Consider the following 23,231-nt stretch of genomic DNA (forward strand, 5'->3'; position numbering starts at 1 on the left):
GCATTCTAGTGAAAAGACCATAGCTATGCTATGGCACCAGTGATTATCAGTGATTATCAGTGAAATTCAGTGCATACTAGTGCAGACCAATTCCGTAAGATGTTCACTAATTTGACAAAGTTTGGCAAGTATTACATGGAATTATGTGAATAAGGAAATACGAGTTGATGAGACATGAACATAAAACTTGGTTGATGAATGAGTTCATTTGTGATCATATATTTCTACACCTTGAGTGTATTATCCGTATGAACTGGTATTCCAAATGAGTTAATGAGAAAAGTTCTAATATGAAATAATCTGAATTCGAAATGAAATATCATGAAAATGTACTTGAAATACATCGGTATGTCTTGTATATGTTATTTGAATTCATAAATGTGGAAAGTAAATGTATGTGGCAATATGAGATGATGATAGCTGTACATGGAATTTATTGATGAATACGTACACCCAAATTTATATGATAGATTTTAGTGAACATTGAAATTAAGCTCAATAAGTGATTTGTTAATTTAAATTGTGATTGGCGGGAAGAGTTAGTGAATTGCATGTTTATGAATTGTTACACGTTTTTGTCTGAAATACGATGAAGTGATGATAGTTGATACATGGAAATATGAAACTATGATATATATATATATAAACAAGAAATATGTTTGATAAATGTGTTCATTTATAATTATAGAATTGTACACCTCAAGCGTACTATATGTGTAAATATGATGTTTCAAATGATTTGATGAGTAAAACTCAAATATGAAGTTGTTCGAAACCAAGACAAATTGTTATGAAACTGTATATGAAATATAGAGGTATGATTGTTATAAGTTTTACGAATATATAATGTAAAAAAAAGTATAAGTACAAGAGAAATTTAATGGGAATTGAGCCCATATACGTTTCTTGTTATTTACATAAAGTGTACGACTAAAAAATGGCATTAAGTGTAAGGCTAAGTTGAATATCCTAAATTGGTTTTTGTCTGTATTAAATGTGAGTGAAGATAAAGGATCAAATGAGTGAGAAATATGGCTAAAAAATAGCCTAATTTTTTCTACACGGGTAGACACACGACCATGTGTCATAACTATGTGTGACACATAGCCTGGCAACACGGGTGTGTATTAAGGCCGTTTGTCCCGAGTTTCTTCATAGATGCAAGTCAGAGAGTTAGACGCCCCAGAGACATGGCCATGTGAGCCACACGGCCACACCTCACGGGCGTGTGACCCTTGTAAATGAGAAAAATTTTGGGATTTTGTGAAAAATTTCATACAATTCCGATTTAGTCCCGACCCGAACCTAATGCATGATTTGGACCTCAAAGATTCGTTAAAGGAACTTTTATAATCAATCTCGATATTTGAATGATAAATTATTTAAATTATCTGTAAGTGTTCTGTACTCCTTGGTAATACCTTGTACTCTATTCTGGCGACGGATACGAGTAGGGATGTTACACAAATGACCACAAATAAGTCAGTAACACATCGTTAACATATCATCATTTATCTTACTTAATCATCTTATTTAGCTCACTATGAACATACTAGCTTCGCATACATAAAAGGCACTAACACATGGATAAGCATATGATCAACATAAACCATCATTCATGGCTATATACAATTTGAACCATAAACCATTATAGGCCAACACATTCAGCCACATTAACAATGACATACTTAACAAATAACAAGTTCCTATACATGCCATAAACTTAAAATATATACATTCGCTTATACCTATTGATAGCTTGATAGTGTGATAGCATCTCCGATGTGTTCTAACCCGAGCTAGCTAAATTAACCTATGATGGTATTTCTACTTAAATGGTTGGTTTTGGATGTGTGCTTGAATTAGTTTGGTTAGGTAATCCTTAATGTTAATTATTAGGTAATGATGCTTTGGAATGGTAACTTGATGTGTATGTTTATATTTTGGCTAATTTGGTTGATGGATTGAGCATGAAAATATGACCAATGTTAAGTGCCTTTTTGGTTGGGTTATTTGTTTGAATGATCATCAATTATGGTGCCTTTGAATGGCATATTGGTTAGGTCTTATAGGTTGCTTGAAATTGTATATTTTGGGTATGTTGCTATGTGGTTTGGTCATGCTAAGGCTTGTGGAAATGGGATGTCTTGATGTGTAAGATTTAGGCTTGTTTTAGGGGTAACATATGCTGTACACGGCTTGGGACACGGGCTGCCACATGGCCATGTGTCATTTTAAAATTAGGTGTAGGATCCACATGGCCTGGCACACAGCCTATGACACGGCCGTGTAACCCAACTTCGAATACACACACGAATGGACACACAGGTTGGGACACGGTCGTGTGTCCTGATTTCGAATGTTCACGCAGTTTAGGCTGTGTCACATCGCTATGTGACCCTTGTTTTCCAAATTTAAAAGTTTTTCTGAATTTTTTTATTTATATCGATTTATTCCAGATTGTTTCCAAACTGTATTTAGAGCCTTGTAGGCTCAATTTAAGGACTATATGTGCATGAATGCCATGAATTGAATTATTTGACATATGTTAGCATTTAATTGTAAAATTGTTTCTGTTATGAAGTTAAATGTTCTGTTTTGCTCGGTAACATTTCATAACTCTAATTTGGTAATGGAGACGAGTTAAGGGTGTTATAAAATCAAGCTCTCATGAGCATATATCTATAAAAATTTGAAGAAAAAGGCTTATTACCCTTTGTAATTGATGGTCGAATGTTTGAATGAGCTTAAACATTTATTTATTTGTTTTTCTTAAGCATGAATGGTTGAATAGTTGCTATCTAGGTTCTAAAGTCTTTTCTAAAATTAAAACATAATAGCAATTGGACTACTGAAAAACAAGTCATTACATGGAAAATAACATCCACTATACTCTTAACCCTTGCGCCCACGCTATTGGCTCTGCGGTAGCTTAATCCAGCCCCAGACGAACACTACAATGTTGACATCACCACTTGCACCATACAATTGCAACTGGGAGACATGATTTCTGGCTCTGAAACCAATTGATATGGACTTTTAGTAAACAACACCCCAAAGGTTAGCTATTGAGGTTGGAGAGTCTAGGTCCATATAGATCCCACTAGAAAATTTCATATTTTCTTATGTGGGATCCAAGTCCCATACTTTGCAGTTGGCACATAACAGAGCCTTCTTCAAAAAGACGAAACCAAACTTGAGCTCCTTAAGTTTTAAATTTACCTCTCTACTAAAATGAAGAATCATTTCTTTGAATGGGTCATCACTGATGAAAGTATCAGTGGGGCTTGAAGTGGCCACAATAATTGTCTTTTCAAAAGTGAAAAACTACCCTCTTGAGATTTTTTATGGATTATTGTAATTGTTTTCCCTCATTTTCATTCATTTTCTTGGTAATTTTTTTAAAAATTTTGAAGTCTTCAAAATCCTAATGTTTTTCTATATTTTTCTAGTATAAGAATATGCTTTGCTAATTTTAGCATATTTATTGATATATATTGGATATAAGAAACCAGATTTCAGTCTCCAGAATTGTTGAAAGGTGTTGAATTGAATTCAGGTTTATCTTCTGTTTGAATTTGCTTTACAAAATTGAAGGGAAAGAAAATTGAAGAACGTAAAAACTATGTTCATTTTGTAGTTATTTCTGGGAATTTAATTGTAGATACCAATACATTTCCAACATAAAAGGGAAAAAAACGTTACATGCATTAAAGAATTGAACTGGTTAGTTCAATTTGGAGTTAATTTTTTTTGGAGAACATAAAAATAGAAGGAAAAAGGAAAAAAATTGAAATTTGAGAATATAAATACCAGTTTTTTTCTTTTCTTTTTTTATTGTAGAAAATATTAAGGGTTATTTAATTTCTGTTTCCTAATATATTTTAAATTGTAAAAATTGATAACTGACTTGTGTCACCATTTAAGTAACTCAAGTATTTTATTAAGTTAAAAATTAAAACCATTAGTTATAAGGTACATATTAATAAACGAAACTAAAACTTTAAGTAACAAAATTGACTTTTTGAAAGTTTAACTATCATATTAAAAAATTTATAAAAATTCAGATATCAAATATAAAATTAAATTTATATTTATTTTAAAGTTGATTAAAATGAAAAATAGGTGGTCTGAAAATAAAGTCATTGGATCTGCATTTTGACTAACCTAAATAAAAATAGATTATGTGATGAGTTCAATCCTCTATCAGATTTTGAAAATAATGGTGAAAAAATCACGTTCTGTCTCTCTCTGCAAAGCATTTTGTTGTTGCATAGCGTCAAAGAGAAATCAAATTTAGGGTGTTTTCATTCTTTTCTAAATTCTTTTGGAGATAAATCGATATTTCTAATTCTGAAAAAAAATCATTTTTTATGGTTGTTTGACGGTTATTTTTGTCGTGTATTTTAAAATCGAGGAAATTACTGTAGAGCTGAACCTGAACACTCTATTCTAATGACTCTCAACAGTAGTAAATGGCTGGATTTCACTTTCGTTTATGCTTCTCGTATTTTCTAAGTGCATTGAGATTCAGTTCTTTACCTTTTTAAAACACTAATCTTCCTAATTAAAATGTACAATACCCTTTCTATGAATTGTGGTTTAAACATTTTTACCAAAAATATCAACTTTGTTTAAAAAAGTGAATCAATTCTTCTAAAAATGAGAAGTTGAAAAAGAAGCTTTCAACCACAAGAAATCCACATGTTAGGATCCTCGACGTGGCGCTACATTAACCGCACCAGAGTTCCTCATCCAAACCTATTTCTAACGTATACCGTATACCGTATACCGTGTGCTCAGAGTTCTTCTCAATTCACAAGCATCCTTATCCTACACCTCGTACGTGCAAGTTAGCCGACATCTCTGCCTCCCACATTTAAGGCGCCAACTTACCGACGGTCCAAAACCGCAATTTTGTTGTCTTATGAAATGAAACCTCCACTTTCTCTACTGAATCCCAACATGCCATCCGGGTCAGGTTCGTTAATGTGGTTCCGAAAGGGGCTCCGGGTCCACGACAATCCGGCGCTCGAGTATGCTTCCAGAGGATCCTCTTGTGTTTACCCTTTGTTCGTCATCGACCCTCACTATATGGAGCTGGACCCAGACGCCTACTCCCCAGGATCCACCCGTGCGGGTATAAACAGGATCCGGTTCTTATTGGAGAGCCTCGCTGACCTTGACTCAAGTTTGAAGAAACTCGGGTCGAGGTTGTTGGTGTTGAAGGGTGAGCCTAGTGAGGTTTTGATTCGTTGCTTAAACGAGGTGATTTTCTCTTTATAATTTACATTTATTGTTTTTTTTTCCCATTTTTTGGTATCTATAATTTACATATATTGTTTGTTTGTTTAAAGTTAAACTTAAAACTATGAAGAATTGTCTTTTTCTTTTTTATAATGCTTGTTTGTTTTTTGGGTTTTTGGCAGTGGGATGTTAGAAAGCTTTGCTTTGAGTATGACACTGATCCATATTATCAAGCTTTGGATGATAAAGTTAAGGTAAAACTGTGCTTCCCCCCCCCCTTCTATCTCTCAAGAACAATACTTAACTTTCCTTGAGTTTTTTCAAATATTAGTGTTATGTCAAATAAAAATGGGCTTCCACCAACATTATAGTCCAATGGCAAAACTTGGTATTTTCAATTAGTTTGAGGTTTCATGTTTGAGTTCCGGGGAGGATGTTCAATTCATGTGCTGCAGGTGCTGTAAGCTTTTTCTTGTACTAAACATACATATCTATATTACTTGGAGTTGGGTGTGTATTGGATATGGATACGTGTCTGAAACAAGTAGCTTTTCTATGTATTTGGGATCATATCCCCGTACCTAGATCCAAAAATATATCAGACACAAGGGTACTTCAAGAAAAATAAAAAGTTGGAGCAACATAGGAACATATTACTTTTAGCTAAGTTAGCAATTGATATGCTTATATTCTTTATAGTAAACAAAGATTGCCTTTGTTTCTACAGAATTATGCTTCTGCAGCTGGAATCGAGGTTTTCTCTCCAGTGAGTCATACCATCTTCGATCCTGCAGATATTATAGAGAAGGTAAGCCGGAAGTTGGTATCAACAGAATTGGAAGCTTTTGCGCCAAGTTTCTAGCTTTTTCATACCAAGGATGCTATCTTTTCTATTCTAATTGATTGCTACTTTTCATGAATGCAACTAACGGCTACAATAGAATGGGGGAAGACCACCACTGAGTTATCAATCCTTTTTAAAGCTTGCTGGGGAACCATCTTTCTCACTTTCAGTTGAACTTTCTTGGACGCCTCCTGTTGGAGATGTTGGAAGATGTGAGATTTTACAAGTTCCGACACTAAAGGAACTCGGGTATGTGGAAAAGCATCAGGTATGTAGCCATCAATGTTTCAGAAATGTGCCATTGCTTGCCGGAGCTCTTTATAAAGAAGGATTCCTTGTGCAGGATGAGTTCACTCCCTTTAGAGGTGGTGAGTCAGAAGCATTGAGGAGGTTGAGAGAATCCCTAAGTGACAAGGTATGTTGTGACCTTTTGATATTGAGCATTGAATTAGCAATAGCAATATTATGACATTGAAGTTTTGGGAAAAGGCATTCCTTTGTAGGATGGTGAACTGCTATATGTAAATTGGTAATACATAAATGTAGATATATGACAGATTATTGTATCGACTATAGGCTTAATTTGTGGTTTTTTGACAACCATGGAAAACTTTTGCTCCACTTTCTTCTTTCAGTTTACTTAAATAGTAGTTTCTGTTAATTTCTAACCGAGTTCCCTGTAACAAAACTTGGATTCATTTGAGTCGAAGAGTTAAGTTAATGACCTGTATGATGAGAAGAGGTGCATTTGGTCGGTTAGTTAAGTCCATTGAACTTAGGTTGGACTATGTGAATATGAAGCTTGTGAAATGTTCTGGATCAAGCTGAGGTGAAAAATGTTGGCTGCACTACTGTTATTTTGACATTTCATCATTTCCTTGAGAAGAAGTTGTGATTTGTAAGTGTCTAGTCAGAAAATACGAAGATGCTTCTGGTTATTTTGTGATTAGTTCATCTGTAATTTTCCTTCTAATGGCTTTGTGACAAAAATTCTAAGTTCCTGCCAAAATGTGAAATCTCCTTTGGTTTGTCATTAAGTGAACCTGATTTCTTGCAAAATGCCTTAAGTTATCTTATCAGTTTTCCCATGTTTACTTCTGTTGTATCTTTTTAAGGATCAGTTGTTTATGGCACTTGCATTGATATGGCTGCTTTCTTCTACTTCAGGAATGGGTGGCCAATTTTGAGAAACCTAAGGGTGACCCTTCTGCTTATATAAAACCAGCAACAACTGTTCTATCACCTTATTTGAAAGTGAGTGACAAAAAGATTGATACTGGTTTTGGAGCATATCTTTGAATGATTGTACAAATTTTGTAATATGCAGATAAAAAATCATTAAGAGAGATCTCACCCTTGCGTATGTTCATTCTTTTTTCGTAATACTTTTGGCAGTTTGGATGTCTCTCTTCCAGGTATTTTTACCAATGCCTTAAAGATGTCTATAAAAATGTTAAGAGGCATACATCACCACCAGTTTCTCTTGTCGGGCAGGTTGGTTGCCTATTAATTCTTCATTGATATTGCAGTGAATTTTTTATTGTTTGATCTACTTTCTTTCAAAGAGTTGATAGCTATATTCTATCTCTGCAGTTGCTATGGCGCGAATTTTTCTATACTGTGGCCTTTGGAACTCCTAATTTTGACAAAATGAAGGGTAACAAAATATGCAAGCAGGTCGGTGCATCTAATGTACCAAACGGAACCGTTTATTTTACCTAAATCTGATTCTGTTCTTCTTTCTCCTTGCTCTCTCTTAGAACTGTAGAAAAATAAAAGGAAAGGAAACAAATAAATATAACCATGTGATTTTTTTTTTTTTTGGGTACTTGAAGTTGTCAGACCTTGAATCTTGATTGATCATTGAAGCTAAGAGTCCAGCACTATACCAAAATATCACACAATTGTTAGCCTAAGAACTACCTGATACTACAACTATAGATGACAACTTTTAAAGTGAGCAGCACTTTCCTATAGGCTTAGAACTCTTCTGTATTCATTTGAACCATGTTTCTGAACTTGAATTGTTTCACCGTTAGTTCCAAACAAACTGGTTATGTTTACCTAAAATTGATACCATCAGGTTGCTGGTGATGAAAGCACCGAATTTTCTAGATGGTTGTGCTTAAAAGGGGAAAAAGGAAAGAATGGTTGTGATTGTAACTTAATTCTTGTAGGATGAGGTCCTCTTTGCTTAGACCCAGTGTTTTCATAAGTTCTCTCACCTCTGTGATACTTGGATTAGATTAGATCGGGCTATATTGAAATTATTTAGTGGATTTCCACGTGTTTTATACCATCTATAACACTTGAATATCGCATCAACTCACATTCAAAATAAATCATTGACTAATCTTACATGAGTTGTAACTGACATGCTGTATTGGACTCTCAATGCTAGATATAAAGCTTTGATGTTAGTCAGTTTTGTGATTTCAGATTCCATGGAATGATGATGACAAACTCCTAGCTGCTTGGAGAGCGGCTAGAACAGGTTACCCTTGGATTGATGCTATCATGGTCCAGGTTTCGTGGCATAACTTGATACCTTTATTTAATATTTTGCACATTTGGTTTCATATTCGTGCTTTTAATTTTATAAACATGGGTCATTGTAGCTGAGGAAGTGGGGTTGGATGCACCATCTTGCACGCCATTCTGTTGCTTGTTTCCTCACTCGTGGAGATCTAGTATGTTTCCTCTATGCTTCAGCACATTTCTTTCTTCTTTCTATCATTTTCTCTTGTCATAAATTGCAATTTCTTTTTCCTAGTTTGTTCATTGGGAAAAAGGACGCGATATCTTTGAGAGACTTCTGATTGATTCAGATTGGGCAATTAATAATGGGAATTGGCTCTGGCAATCATGCTCATCATTCTTTTACCAGGTTTGAATCATCTATACATGTATCATTTTCAAAGTCTCTTAATGAGGAGTGACTGGCAACTCAAAACAATTTCTTTTGCAACATATCTAGACCTTACTATATCAGTTTTAGCAGAGTATGTAGGCCGAATTTGATGGTATATATGGTAAAATGTCGGTGTAATTAGTTGTCTGGATTATCTTATGGATAAATGATCTAGGCATGTCCGAGATATGTTTACTAAGTGATATTAAATGTAGGTTGTTTGTTTCACCAAAAAAAAAAAAAAAAAGGTTGGTTGTTTATAGTAGCTGTTAGTTGCTTGAGGTCTAGGTTCTTAGAGTTATAATTTCTTTCTAGAATTGCTGCCAAATTTTCTGTTTACATAACTCGCTTTTCAACATGAGTGATTGTTGTTTTCAACAGTATAACCGCATATACTCACCAATATCATTTGGAAGGAAATATGATCCGAATGGTAATTATATTAGGCATTTTCTCCCCATACTAAAAGGTATGTTTAGTTTCGACCCTCTTCTTCTTCATCATCTTTTGGCAAGCATTAATGTGCTAACATCTAACGTAAGTGGATATCAGACATGCCAAAGGAATATATATATGAGCCGTGGACAGCTCCACTAAGCGTGCAAACTAAAGCAAAGTGCATTATTGGAAGAGATTATCCCAAACCAGGTTTGTTATCTCATTGTGAGGGATGAGTTTGAAGTTCAATCTCATGAATGATACCATCCCTACTCTTATCTTAGTGTTCAATCTACAACTTTGGTCATTAAGTCTTGCATACTATTTCAGATAAGAACTGTAGTGACAGATCATATTAAGAATTCAACAATTTAATGCCTATATTACTTAACTCGGGTGTGTGCATTGGATACAGTATGTTTTCAATATGGATTCATTCAAAATTTTGAAAGTTTTTCTATATATCTAGAGGGTATTTGGAGGGCCATATTCCCATACTTATGTCCGAACATATGTCAAACATAAGCGTCCGACATGGATACATTAGGAAAAATAAGAATTGGCGCAACATAGTTTGATGCTAACAACTTGGGTTGTTTACTATGCTAAATATTGGATATGGGTAGTATCTTGATATATTCAAAATTTCCAGTTTAGGAGGGTCATATCCAGATAGCTTTATCCAGATAGACGTTGGAATATGGATATCAAACAAGTATACTTAAAAAAATGGATAGTTGGAGCAATGCAGGTTTAAATACAATTTACTTTAAAAGTTAGATATAGGGCAATCTTTTCTTATACCCTTGCGATGAATTTCAGTGATATCGCATGATACTGCAAGCAATGAATGCAGAAAGAAAATGGGGGAAGCTTATGCACTTAACCAGAGACTCAAAGGACTTGTAAGTGAAGAAGATTTAAGGAAGTTGAGAAGAAAATTTGATGAAGATGAAGATAAGCAGGAACCCAAACCCAGAAGGCAGAGACAAAAGCTGATAAAATGAGCTGCAAAATCTACTTTTTCATCCATCCATATCTTTTTTTTTTTTTTTAAACTATGACTTGATAACTTAGAACTTGTTATTCTGTTACATGTTTGGCATGTAATATAAATTGATAACTTGAAACTTTTTTTTCATAGAAAATTGATATTCATTTAAAAGGTGTTTGGCTCAAGAAAGTCTGATATATTAACACACTACAGGGAAATGAAAAGACGTAAAATCAAGACCAACTATCAAAGAAAAATAAAGCACACAAAAAGCAAAAAAACCATTAACTTTAGAAAACACCCCAAACTAAACACTAAAAAACTCATCAAAGAATACCAACCATTATCCTCATCTTCCACAACTACTCTGTATAGCCAAATTGGAAGAAGGATATTGCCTTGAAAACCAACTATGGAGATTCCTCTGAACCTTCTCCATCCTCATCTTCCACAACTACTCTATATAGCCAAATTGGAAGAAGGATAGTGCCTTGAAAACCAACCATGGAGATTCCTCTAAACCTTCTCCATCTTCAAAGCTTAACAAAGATTTCGTAGCATTGTTGAAGCCAAACAGTCTAGTCCTCGTCCACCACCTTTTCAATTGAATTTGGTCCTCCTCAACATAGAAGTAGGATGTTTAGCGTCGACATCCTTCCAATACCAGATTATGTGCTGCCTTGTTAGCTTCTCTTGGAAGAAAATGGTAAGCAACTTCCACAAACTGACTTTCTAATAGTCGAATGCTTTGAGAAATCGGTCTGAGAATGGATATATCCTCCCCATCTGGTTTGAGTTTTTTAATGATCGACAGAGAATCCCCTTCCAGTAGTATTCTCCTAAAACCTATTTCAATCGCAAACAATAGAGCCCTTTCATAGGCCTTAGTTTCTGCGACAAAGGCATCTATTGTTGAAATATGTGAAACCTATATATTTTGGGATATATTTTAAAGTTATTTAGGTAGATAAATCTTAGAATAAATTATTTGAGATATTCTAGAATATTTTATTTTGATATTCTAGAATATTTTATTTTATCTTTTAGTAGTTGATTATAATAAGGGAATTATTTTCCTTATCTTTTAGTAGTTTATTAGAATAATGAAATTATTTTCCCAATTAGGTTATGACTCTTTTCTCTATATAAATTCAATTGTTTAGTTAATAAAAGACAGAACAGTTTTATTAAATGTTCTCTTGAAAACTTTCATGGTATTAGAGCTAGGTTATCTTTAGTAGCATCATGGTTAAAACAACCTTCCTTTGGAGATAAGAGATCCAACAATCAAACAGAGGAAGGAAGTTTTACCGTTGAAACAAGTAATGAAAATTATGAGGGCCAAAGTTCTCTAGAAGGGTCTTCATTCACTAAGGAACAAAAAGAGCATCTACACAAGCTTTTTCAATTACCACAATTTTGGATGAATTCTTATCTTCCTAACTCATCCAATAATCCTTCTTCCTCCTTTGCCCAATCAGGTACTGATTTTTCTGTTTTTTTTCAGTGTCAAGCCTTGTAAAATAAACACGTGGATCGTTGATTCTGGAGCATGTGATCACATGACTGGTAGTCATTTTCTTTTTTCAACTTACACACCTTGTGCAGGAAATAAAAAAAATCAAAGTAGGAGATGGGTCGTTCTCGGCAATAGTCAGGAAATGCACTGGTAAAATTTCACCTTCCTTAGTTTTACATGATGTTTTATATGTATCAAATCTAGCTTGTAATCTCATATCATTAGTAAATTATCCCAGTCCTCGAATTTTCATATTATATTTGACTCCTCTATGTGTAAATTTCAAGACATAGTCTCAGGGAGAATGGTTCGCAATGCTAAAAATCTGCCAGAATTTACTTTCTTGACGACGACCGTCTAAGTCAACCAACAACTACTTTATGTTTAAATTCTGCTTCTAGTTTTGATAAGGTTATGATTTGGCATTATAGGCTTGGACATCCTAATTTTTACTATTTAAGATATTTGTTACCTGATCTATTTAAAAATAAAAGTCCTTCAAATCACTGTGAATTTTGTTAATTGGCTAAACATCATTGGTCATTCTTCCCACCTCAAAAATATAAAGCTTTCAAACTTTTTTCGTTAATTCATAGTGATGTTTGGGGACCTTCAAGAGTCTAAACTTTTTTAGGAAAACTTTGGTTTGTCACATTTATTGATGATCATACTCGCACTTGTTGGTTGTTTTTATTAAAAGATAAGTCTAAAGTTAAAAATGTGTTTCAGTCTTTTTATGCTATGGTGAAAACAAAATTTGGTGTGAGAATAGAAGTACTTCAGAGTAAGAATGGTGGGGAATCTTTTAGTGACCAATTAGGTGTTTTCTTAACCAAACATGGTATAGTCCACTAAAGCTCTTGTACAAATACACCACAACAAAATGGGGTTGCAGAAAGAAAAAACTGACATCTTTTAGAAGTAACTAGAGCCTTGATGTTCACTAGTCAAGTACCACATTATCTTTGGGGCGAAGCCTTGTTAATAGCTGCATATCTTATTAATAGAATGCCTAGTAAAACTCTGAACTATAGAACTCCTTTCAGTCTCTTTAAAGATAACTTTTTTAACTCTAAATTGATCACAAATTTATCCCTTCGAGTTTTTGGGTGTAGTGTTTTTGTTCATGTTCACAACCAAGGTAAACTAGATCCTAGAGCAAAAAATGCGTCTTTGTTGGCTATGCTTCTAATAAAAAGGGTTACAAATGTTACGATTCAATTGATAGAAAGATTATTGTTACCATGGATGTCATATTTGTTGAAACACAATCTTACTTTGATTCTAATCTTCAGGGAGGGAATTATAATAAGGAAGATTCTATAATTGATCAAGAAAACACTAGGAATATACAACATATAGATTCTAATAATGGGATGTTAATGTTGTTAATGAAAATGAGTATGAAGGTGTAGAGTCTGATCTTGAGAATAAAGAAAAAACAAAGGAGTAAATTGTTTACTCAAGAAGAAATCAAAATCAAGAAGGTGGAATCCACCAGATCATCACCAAGAATCTGACCCGCAAGATCTTGTCAAAAGTCTAGGTAAAGCTCATAATCCAACCAATGAATTTTCTGATTAAGATATTCCAATTGCTAAAAGAAAAGGTGTTAGAAATATTGTCAAATATCCCATGTCTAACTTTGTGTCCTATAAAGTCTTGTCTTCGACATTTTCCACCTTTATGTCGTGTCTCGATACTGTGAAAATACCCAAAAATGTGAAAAGTACTCTATAAGTTCCTGAGTGGAAGGAGGCTATTTTAGAGGAGATGCGCGCTCTTGAAAAAAGGGTACATGGGAAATAGTGGAATTACCTGTAGGGAAAAAAACAGTTGGGTGTTCACAACCAAATTCAAACCGGATGGATCTTTAGATAGATATAAAGCCCGACTAGTGGCTAAAAGGTACACTCAAACATACGGGATAGATTATCTTGAAACATTTGCTCCAGTAGCCAAATTAAATTCTGTTAGAGTTCTTTTATCAATTGCTGTTAATCTTGATTGGTCCTTACATCAGCTAGATGTGAAGAATGCTTTCCTAAATGAGAAACTTGAAGAAGAAGTTTACATGGATCCTCTTCCAGGTTTTGAAGAAAAATTTAGAACTCGAGTATGTAAGCTCAAGAAATCTTTGTATGGTCTAAAGCAGTCTACTTGAGCTTGGTTTGAACAGTTCACTCAAGTTGTTAAAAAGCAAGGTTATTCACAAGGGCAAGTTGATTACACAATGTTCTATCGACACTCACAAAGAGGTAAAATAACAATTATTATAGTTTATGTCGATGATATCATTCTTACAGGAGATGAGGTGGATGAAATAAGACGTCTCAAGGAGCATCTAGCATTGGAGTTTGAGATCAAAGACTTGGATCCTTTGAAATATTTTCTTGGAATGGAAGTTGCTCGATCAAAGAAGGGTCTTGTAGTCTCTCAAAAAAATGTGATTGATCTTTTAAAAGAGGCTGGGATGAGTGGTTGCCGCCCAGCTGACACACCAATTGATCCAAATGTAAAATTCAGAAATAAAAAAGGTCAATTAGTTTATAAATGGCAGTACCAAAGATTAATCAGCAAGTTAATTTACTTATCACATACAAGGCCAGACATAGCTTTTGCAGTGAGCTTAGTGAGTCAATTTATGCACTCCCCAATGGAGGAACATGAAGAAGCAGTGTTTCTGATACGAGTCACAAAAGCCGAAATTCTTGAAGGCGAGGCCCAATAAGCAAATTCCCAGCCCAATCAAGAAATCCATCCATACTTAGTTGAAAATCAGGCCAAATTGTCAAAGTGGCCCAAGTTGTAAAGTTTTATTTTTATTTTTATTTATTTATTTATTTATTTACTTAGTTTAAATTTTTATGTCAATATTCAGTCCAAGAGTCCCAGATAAAATGACCTTTGACCGAATTTCCATATTAAAATAATTAGGAGTTTTTTTTATTTTAGTTTTCTAATTAGATTAGGACTAGTTATAAGGCCTATTTAAAGGCATGGCTATCCACCTTGTTAAACACTTATCATTATTATTAAAATTTCAGATTTGTTGAGAGCAGAATTTTCTTTGAGTTTTCTCCAAGATTTTTCTCTTGAGTTTTCTTTAGAAGTTGTTTTAACAATCTTGTGATTGTGGGAGCCATCTTCAACCTTCTTCTTGCCATTGATATTCTTTGGAGGGGAGATTAGAGCCGTTTGAAGGGAGTTGTGAGATCTTTCGAGATTTCAAGGCTTCTTAGGACTTATCTTTTAATTTCTTACTGTCAATTCTTTCTTTATTTCTACTTGTGCTGAATCATTATCTAATCTATTTTCTGTTCTTATTGTGTTTTCAGCCTTTTTCTATCTTAAGGAATTAGCCCAAAAATCCCCAATTTCTAGGGTTTTTCCATACTCTTTTTGGGTGAAATTAGATTGTCGAAATTTGGGGAAAACTATCTTGGTGTTCAATTGGGCAGAATCACAATCTCCTTGAGGGTTTCAAGAACCCTAACACTTATTTCTATTCTCAATTTGATTCTTTGCTGATTTGGGGATTTTATTTCAGATCTGAAAATTCAAAAATCTAATCTTTTAATTTTCTGTTTCGTTTCAGATCTAATTGTTTAGGGTTTTCGTAGGAGTTTCCCGTGACTTGGCAACTCGATCTTGGTCCGCGCGCAACCCCGTATCATTTGGTATCAGATTTTGGGCGTTTTGGGTGTTCTTGGTTGATTTCTAAACTGATCTCTATTTTTTAAAGCATAAACGACAGTTTTACCCAGAAAAATTGTTCAAAAAAAATTCATTTGAGTGGGTAAACGTTGTCCGATTGATCTGATATTTTACATACATGTTTTTGGCACTGTGATTGAATATAAAAAAAATTATTCCCGCAAAAAAATCAGTCAAAAAAGTCAAAAAAATCAAAAAATACGAAATTCAATAAAAATTTAAAAAAAGATTTAGCGGGTTGAATTTGGTGCCCAAAATTTCCAGATCAAAAATTCAATATATAAGGACACTCCAGATTTAATTTCGTGATTTTTGGAAGTCGGGAACACCTCGAACGAAGTTGTCAAGTTACTCCGCAGTTTTTCGGGTTTTTTGTTTTCAGCAATTTTTATTGATTCTTAGCTGTAGGTTTTCATTTGTTTCCCTTTATTCTTCCTTTACGTTATCTAACACCTTCTTGTTTCTTGTGTTAGTAGGATTTAAACGTGTGCACAACTTCTTCCTCGGTGCAACACGAATCAATTGGTGTCTCGTCAGTTTTTGGCATCCTAGTGCAAATTAGGATTCTTTGGTAGTTTGGTTCACACTCTCTAATTGGTTGATATAAACTCTGATAAAGAACTCACAAGATTGAATTCGACCTCATTGAGAATTTGATTTTTTCTTTTTGAGTGATTAACGGTGAGGTTTGATAACTTTTATTTTTGAGTGTTGAGTGTTTTGCAGGTTTTAAAAAAAATGTCTACAGGTGATAATACTAGTGACATTTAAAAAATTCCAACAACAGTTGGACGAACAGGCTGCTGCACTTCGAGCGTTGACTGCTACTATCAATGAGGTGCGGTTGAATCAAGAGCCTCAATATCGAGATCAAATTAAAGACGATGTGGATAACCAGCCTCCTGCTCATAGGCGCGCTCCTCGGCGTGTCCCTAGAACTGATTATGATCTTCATGATCGTGGACAACCCTCTTTGGCAAAACCAAAGAGCGAGCAGCAACGAGAACATCTCTTTCATACTCGCTGCCATGTACAAGGTAAGCTTTGTAGAGTTATTATTGATGGTGAAAGTTGCTCGAACGTAGCCAGCACGACGATGGTGGAAAAGCTTTGCTTAACCACTACCAAGCATCCACGACCTTATCAACTACAAGGGCTTAGCAACGAAAGCCAATTTAAGGTCACTCAACAAGTGCGCATCGCCTTTTCTATCGGTAAATATCAAGACGAAGTCGTGTGCGACGTAGTACCTATTCAAGCCTGCCATTTATTGCTAGGAGAACCATGGCAACTGGATCGAAAAGTCACTCACGATGGTCGTACCAATAGGTATTCTTTCAAGCATCAAGGAAAGAAACTTACCTTAGTGCCGCTCACTCCGGAACAAGTCCATGAGGACCAAATCAAACTGAGAAATTCTGTTAAAACAAGTGAGGAAAAAGAAAAAAAGAATGAAAAAGAGCAAAAAGAGATTGAGAGTGAAAAGGAATGTGAAACAGAAAAGAAATTTGAAAAAGAAGTTGAAGAAAGAAGAGAAAATGAGTTAGAAAAAGAAACAAAAGAAAAAGACGAGGAAAGGCTAGTGAGGAATGTTTCCACTAACCAAGATATGAATTTTTCTTGTGTTGCTACTTTTCAGGTTCCTGAAAGATCAAAAGATAACTTTCAACTTCAATACCTCTCAAATGAAAGACGCTTTCATACGATCAACTTAGGAAAAGATGAAATCACACTACATGATCCCGAAGGTAAGCGAGGTAAGGAAATTTTAGAAACCGAGTCCAGTGCAGATTTGAAAATTATTGATAAAACTTTTGGTGACTTAGTTCTTAAAAGATCCCCTCATTTTGATCCGATTAATTGTTACTCTTCGATTGTGGTTGATAAAGTCATTACGAAAAGAAGCGTGATTTGTTATTCTCTTGATTTACCTTGTGTAAAATCCTCGAATTTGTCCAAATCTGTTTTGGAGAATAAGGTAACGAAATTTTCCAAATTTGTTTTCAATTTATATTCGTGCCTTAAACAGTTTATGTGGTTGTACATGAAGTTTGAGTTCCATTTGACAAAGGTTAACTCAACAACGGAGATTCGACTACACTATGCCCCCGATGAGCGAAGGTTTGTTTTAAATGAAAAAGGTAAAATCGACCCTTATTCTTCCGCTTATCGAGGTAAGATGCTTGAAACCTTTGAAACACTTTTGTACTCCTCGGATAGTGATAAAGATCGTGTTGATGAACACTTAGATCGAAACGTGCTTGACTGTCCTATTTTATTTATTGATGATCTATCTGTTTTGATGGTTGATAAAAAGATTCTTGTTTTTGATAATACATGTGTGAGTGAATCTATAGACCGTCGATTAATGCATGGTATGATTATGCAACTCTGTGAACCATGTGAATCTTTTCAAATACTTACTTGTGACAATTATGTTTACCATTTGATTTATTACTCGCAATTTATTCATGGTTTGTGGAAACAATGTGAGACGACTGAATGCCTTAAAACATGTCCATCTTTGTTTCAAATATTTGACGAGGCAGTGGTGAGTAAATTAGATTGTTTGCATGGTAATCTGAATCTGTCCATTCACATGCGTTATACCTGTTCTATTATGCTTATAATTGGACTACAAGCTTGTTTGTGTTGCTATTTACTATTTCATAGCTATTCTTTTCAGTGGACTCAATTGCCATTACTCCCGTTCGATAGAGGAAAGTTGAGTTCATTTGATTTTTCAGATTCGAGGACGAATCTTTTTGAGGAAGGGGGGAATGATACGAGTCACAAAAGCCGAAATTCTTGAAGGCGAGGCCTAATAAGCAAATTCCCAGCCCAATCAAGAAATCCATCCATACTTAGTTGAAAATCAGGCCAAATTGTCAAAGTGGCCCAAGTTGTAAAGTTTTATTTTTATTTTTATTTATTTATTTATTTATTTACTTAGTTTAAATTTTTATGTCAATATTCAGTCCAAGAGTCCCAGATAAAATGACCTTTGACCGAATTTCCATATTAAAATAATTAGGAGTTTTTTTTATTTTAGTTTTCTAATTAGATTAGGACTAGTTATAAGGCCTATTTAAAGGCATGGCTATCCACCTTGTTAAACACTTATCATTATTATTAAAATTTCAGATTTGTTGAGAGCAGAATTTTCTTTGAGTTTTCTCCAAGATTTTTCTCTTGAGTTTTCTTTAGAAGTTGTTTTAACAATCTTGTGATTGTGGGAGCCATCTTCAACCTTCTTCTTGCCATTGATATTCTTTGGAGGGGAGATTAGAGCCATTTGAAGGGAGTTGTGAGATCTTTCGAGATTTCAAGGCTTCTTAGGACTTATCTTTTAATTTCTTACTGTCAATTCTTTCTTTATTTCTACTTGTGCTGAATCATTATCTAATCTATTTTCTGTTCTTATTGTGTTTTCAGCCTTTTTCTATCTTAAGGAATTAGCCCAAAAATCCCCAATTTCTAGGGTTTTTCCATACTCTTTTTGGGTGAAATTAGATTGTCGAAATTTGGGGAAAACTATCTTGGTGTTCAATTGGGCAGAATCACAATCTCCTTGAGGGTTTCAAGAACCCTAACACTTATTTCTATTCTCAATTTGATTCTTTGCTGATTTGGGGATTTTATTTCAGATCTGAAAATTCAAAAATCTAATCTTTTAATTTTCTGTTTCATTTCAGATCTAATTGTTTAGGGTTTTCGTAGGAGTTTCTCGTGACTTGGCAACTCGATCTTGGTCCGCGCGTAACCCCGTATCAGTTTCAAATTTTGAGATACTTGAAGAGTTCACTTGGAAAAGACTTATTCTTTAAGAAATCTGAACAAAGAGGAAATAAAGCTTATAATGATGCAGACTGGGCAGGCTCAATAATAGATAGAAGATTTACATCAGGATACTGTACATTTGTTTGGGGAAACTGTAACGCCCCCTCGCCCGAAACCGTCGCCGGAGTCGAGCTTGAGGGGTTACCGAACATAATTTATCAAATTAAGAACTTCAAATAATTTGTTTCTACATTCACAGCTTTCTAGCTACCCGCGTCACAGTTACAAGAAAAATCATATCTCGAGTTACGAAACTCGAAATCAAGATCCGTAAATTTTCCCTAAATCTAGACTCATATATCTATTTACTAATTTTTTTCTAGAATTTTTGGTTGGTCCAATTAGTACAGTTTATTAGTTAAAGTCTCCCCTGTTTCAGGGTTCGACTGCTCTGACATCTGTGTATTACGAATCAGATATCTCTCTATACAGAATTTCAATAACTACGAGGTTTGTTTCTCTTAAAACTAGACTCAATAAGGAATCTGTACATATAAAGAATAACATCTAATTATTTTTTTACAATTTATTATGAATTTTTAAATTCAGAACAGAGGATCTAGAAATCACTCTGGCCCTGTTTCACAAGGTTTCAAATATCTCACTTACTCATCATTTAATTCCATTTATACTATTTTTAGTGATTTTTAAAATTCATGTCATTGCTGCAGCAATATTCTGTTTTAAGGCAAATTTCATCTTTTCATGAGTTGTTATGAACTAGATAACCTATTAAACTTCCATGATATCAAACATGATCTAAATTTAACCATCACCATGACTTATCAATATCAAACATTTTCTCAACCAATCATGGCCATATCATAAAATTATTTACAAAAAATAAGTATATTGCTATACATGCCATACTTAAGTTTTACAAGCCATTTACCCAGATGAAAGTCCTTTGGATAGTGTGATCGAACCTTCGACCCGTCCCGATTCCCGAGCTGGCTTGTTCAAAACTACAGTAAATAAAGAGGAGGGAGTAAGCATAAAGGCTTAGTAAGTTCATATGTAAATAACAAGTAACATAACAATACAAATATACCAAACAACTTTAGCATGGTATCACCAAAACATATATCACATTTCTAAACATCATTCATCATCTTACCACCTTATCGTTGTTGTATCTATTTTCAACCCAAGGGTTAAGAACATACCTGTCCAAAGTGTCCATTTCACAACACTTACCAAAACGTCACTTGCATCTTAAGTGTTCTTCCATTTCACTAGAAATTTCACCCGTTGAACACATCGGAATACAACTCGGATACACGGATAATTTGCAAATAAGTGCCTCATATGTAATCAAGAAATCATGTAACCCGCCCCTAAGTGAACTCAGACTCAACTCAACGAGCTCGGGCGTTCGTATCCATAAGTGAACTCGGACTCAACTCAACGAGTTCGGATGCCTAGTTACATTTCACGAACTCGGACTCAACTCAACGAGTTCAGATGCTCAACCATCCTAGTGACATGTCACTTGTATCCTAATCTATTCTTAAGGTTCAAACGGGATTTTCCTCGAACACATATCCTTGTCATCTTTCGTAAAATACCAAAACTAATACTCGGTAGTACTTTATATTTAACAATTAATACACATAATTTGCATTTTATTCGAAAATAACCACAAAACATATATTTCATAATGAAAATCAGCATATCATATAATTAACATCAATAACTTAAAAATAACAATTATGCTACATTATTTACACATGAACTTACCTTAGTACCAAAATATAAAGATTTTGCAATTTAGTCCACAATCTTTTCTTTCCTCGATCGCGACTTGAATCCCGTTTCTCTTGATCTATAATGCCAAATTAATCTTATTCAATACATACATTCATCAAAACAGCATTTAATACGAACTTTGGAAAAATTACACTTTTGCCCCTAAACTTTTACATAATTACACTTTTGCCCCTAGGCTCGGGAATTAAACTTTTTTCCTTATTCTTATGTTTTATAACATGATGATAATTTTTCCCTTCTATGACAACATCAAATTCTTACTCTAACATATACTTGTGACTATTAGGTATTTTTGCCGATTAAGCCCTTTTACTCGTTTTCACTCAAAACCGAGTAGCACAAGTTGTCTAACATAATTTAAAACCCCATATTTTATCATAAAACATCAAAATACACAAATTTTACCTATGGGTATTTTTCCAAATATAAACCCTAGGTTGAATTATTGCTAACATAAGCTTAATCGAGCTACCAGGATTCCAAAAACGTAAAGAACATTAAAAACGGGGCTTGGAATCACTTACTATAGAGCTTGGAAGCTTGAAACTAACCCTAACTATGGAGAACCCTTGAAATTTCGGCCTAATGAAGAATATGGACAAAAATTGGCTTTTAATTTTGTTTTTAATTCATTTTAATAACTAAATGACCAAAATGCCCTTACTACTAAACTTTCCAAAAATTCCATCCATTCCAATTTTTGTCCATAGACTTAGAAATTGGTCAAATTGCTATTTAAGACCTCCTAATTAATATTTCAATGGAATTTCATACTAAAAACTTCTAGAATGCAAATTTTGCAACTTATTCGATTTAGTCCCTACTTTCAATTTAAACACTTTAGGCATAGAATTTCATCACGAAATTTTCACACAATCATGCAATCATATCATATTCATCAAAATAATTATAAAATAATTATTTCTATCTCGAATTTGTGGTTACAAAACCACTATTCTGATTAAGCCCTAATTCAGGATATTACAACTCTCCCCCTTTTAAGGATTTTCGTCCTCGAAAATCTTACCGGTAAACAGGTGTGGGTATTGGTTTTTCATAGTTTCTTCAGGTTCCCATGTAGTCTCTTCTACCCCATGCTTTTGCCACAACACTTTCACAAGTGCAACACTTTTATTTCTTAGTTGTTTGACTTCTCGAGCTAAAATCTTAATTGGTTCTTCTTCATAAGTCATATCCGGTCGTAGTTCAACTTCTGTCGGTGAAATTATATGTGAAAGATCTGAACGATACTGACGTAACATAGATACGTGAAACACATCATGAATCTTCTCTAATTCAGGTGGTAGCGCTAGCCGATAAGCTACCGGTCCAACTTTTTCAATTATTTCATACGGTCCAATAAAACGCAGACTTAACTTGCCCTTTCGTCCAAATCTAAGGACTTTCTTCCATGAAGACACTTTCAAAAATACCTTATCACCAACTTGAAACTCCATTTCTTTTCGTTTCAAATACGCATAAGATTTCTGTCTATCTGAAGCAGCTTTCAAACAATCTCGAATCACTTTCACCTTTTCTTCGGTTTCTTTTATTAAATCAACTCCGTAAATCTGATTTCCTTGAGTTCAGTCCAATACAATGGCATCCGACATTTACGACCATATAATGCTTCATAAGGTGCCATCTTCAAACTCGTCTGATAACTATTATTATAAGAAAATTCTACCAATGGTAAGTACCTTTCCCAACTATCTTGAAATTCCAATACGCAACATCTGAGCATGTCTTCAAGAATCTGAATTACTCTCTCTGATTGTCCATCAGTTTGTGGATGAAAGGCAGTGTTGAAATTTAACTTTGTGCCTAATACCTCTTGCAACTTTTGCCAAAACCGTGAGGTAAACCTCGGATCTCTATCCGACATGATTGACAAAGGTATCCCATGAAGTCTAACAATCTCTCGGATATACAATTCAGCCAACTTATTAAG

The 23,231-nt window shown here is 34.3% G+C and overlaps 1 protein-coding gene across 1 annotated transcript; it reads left to right on the top strand.

Moving 5' to 3' along the window:
- The first annotated feature begins 4,205 nt into the window (after nt 1–4,205).
- LOC107962174 ((6-4)DNA photolyase) lies at nt 4,206–10,588 on the top strand. The gene is made up of 14 exons (XM_016898465.2): nt 4,206–5,268; nt 5,430–5,501; nt 5,975–6,055; nt 6,189–6,359; nt 6,435–6,506; nt 7,259–7,345; nt 7,487–7,585; nt 7,685–7,768; nt 8,531–8,617; nt 8,710–8,781; nt 8,865–8,978; nt 9,384–9,471; nt 9,555–9,650; nt 10,263–10,588. Exons 1-14 carry the CDS (start codon nt 4,933–4,935, stop codon nt 10,445–10,447), a joined length of 1,644 nt encoding a protein of 547 aa, XP_016753954.1. The 5' UTR covers nt 4,206–4,932; the 3' UTR covers nt 10,448–10,588.
- The last annotated feature ends 12,643 nt before the right edge of the window (nt 10,589–23,231 follow it).

Source organism: Gossypium hirsutum, chromosome A06, assembly GCF_007990345.1.
Source record: "Gossypium hirsutum isolate 1008001.06 chromosome A06, Gossypium_hirsutum_v2.1, whole genome shotgun sequence".
Lineage (NCBI taxonomy): Eukaryota > Viridiplantae > Streptophyta > Magnoliopsida > Malvales > Malvaceae > Gossypium > Gossypium hirsutum.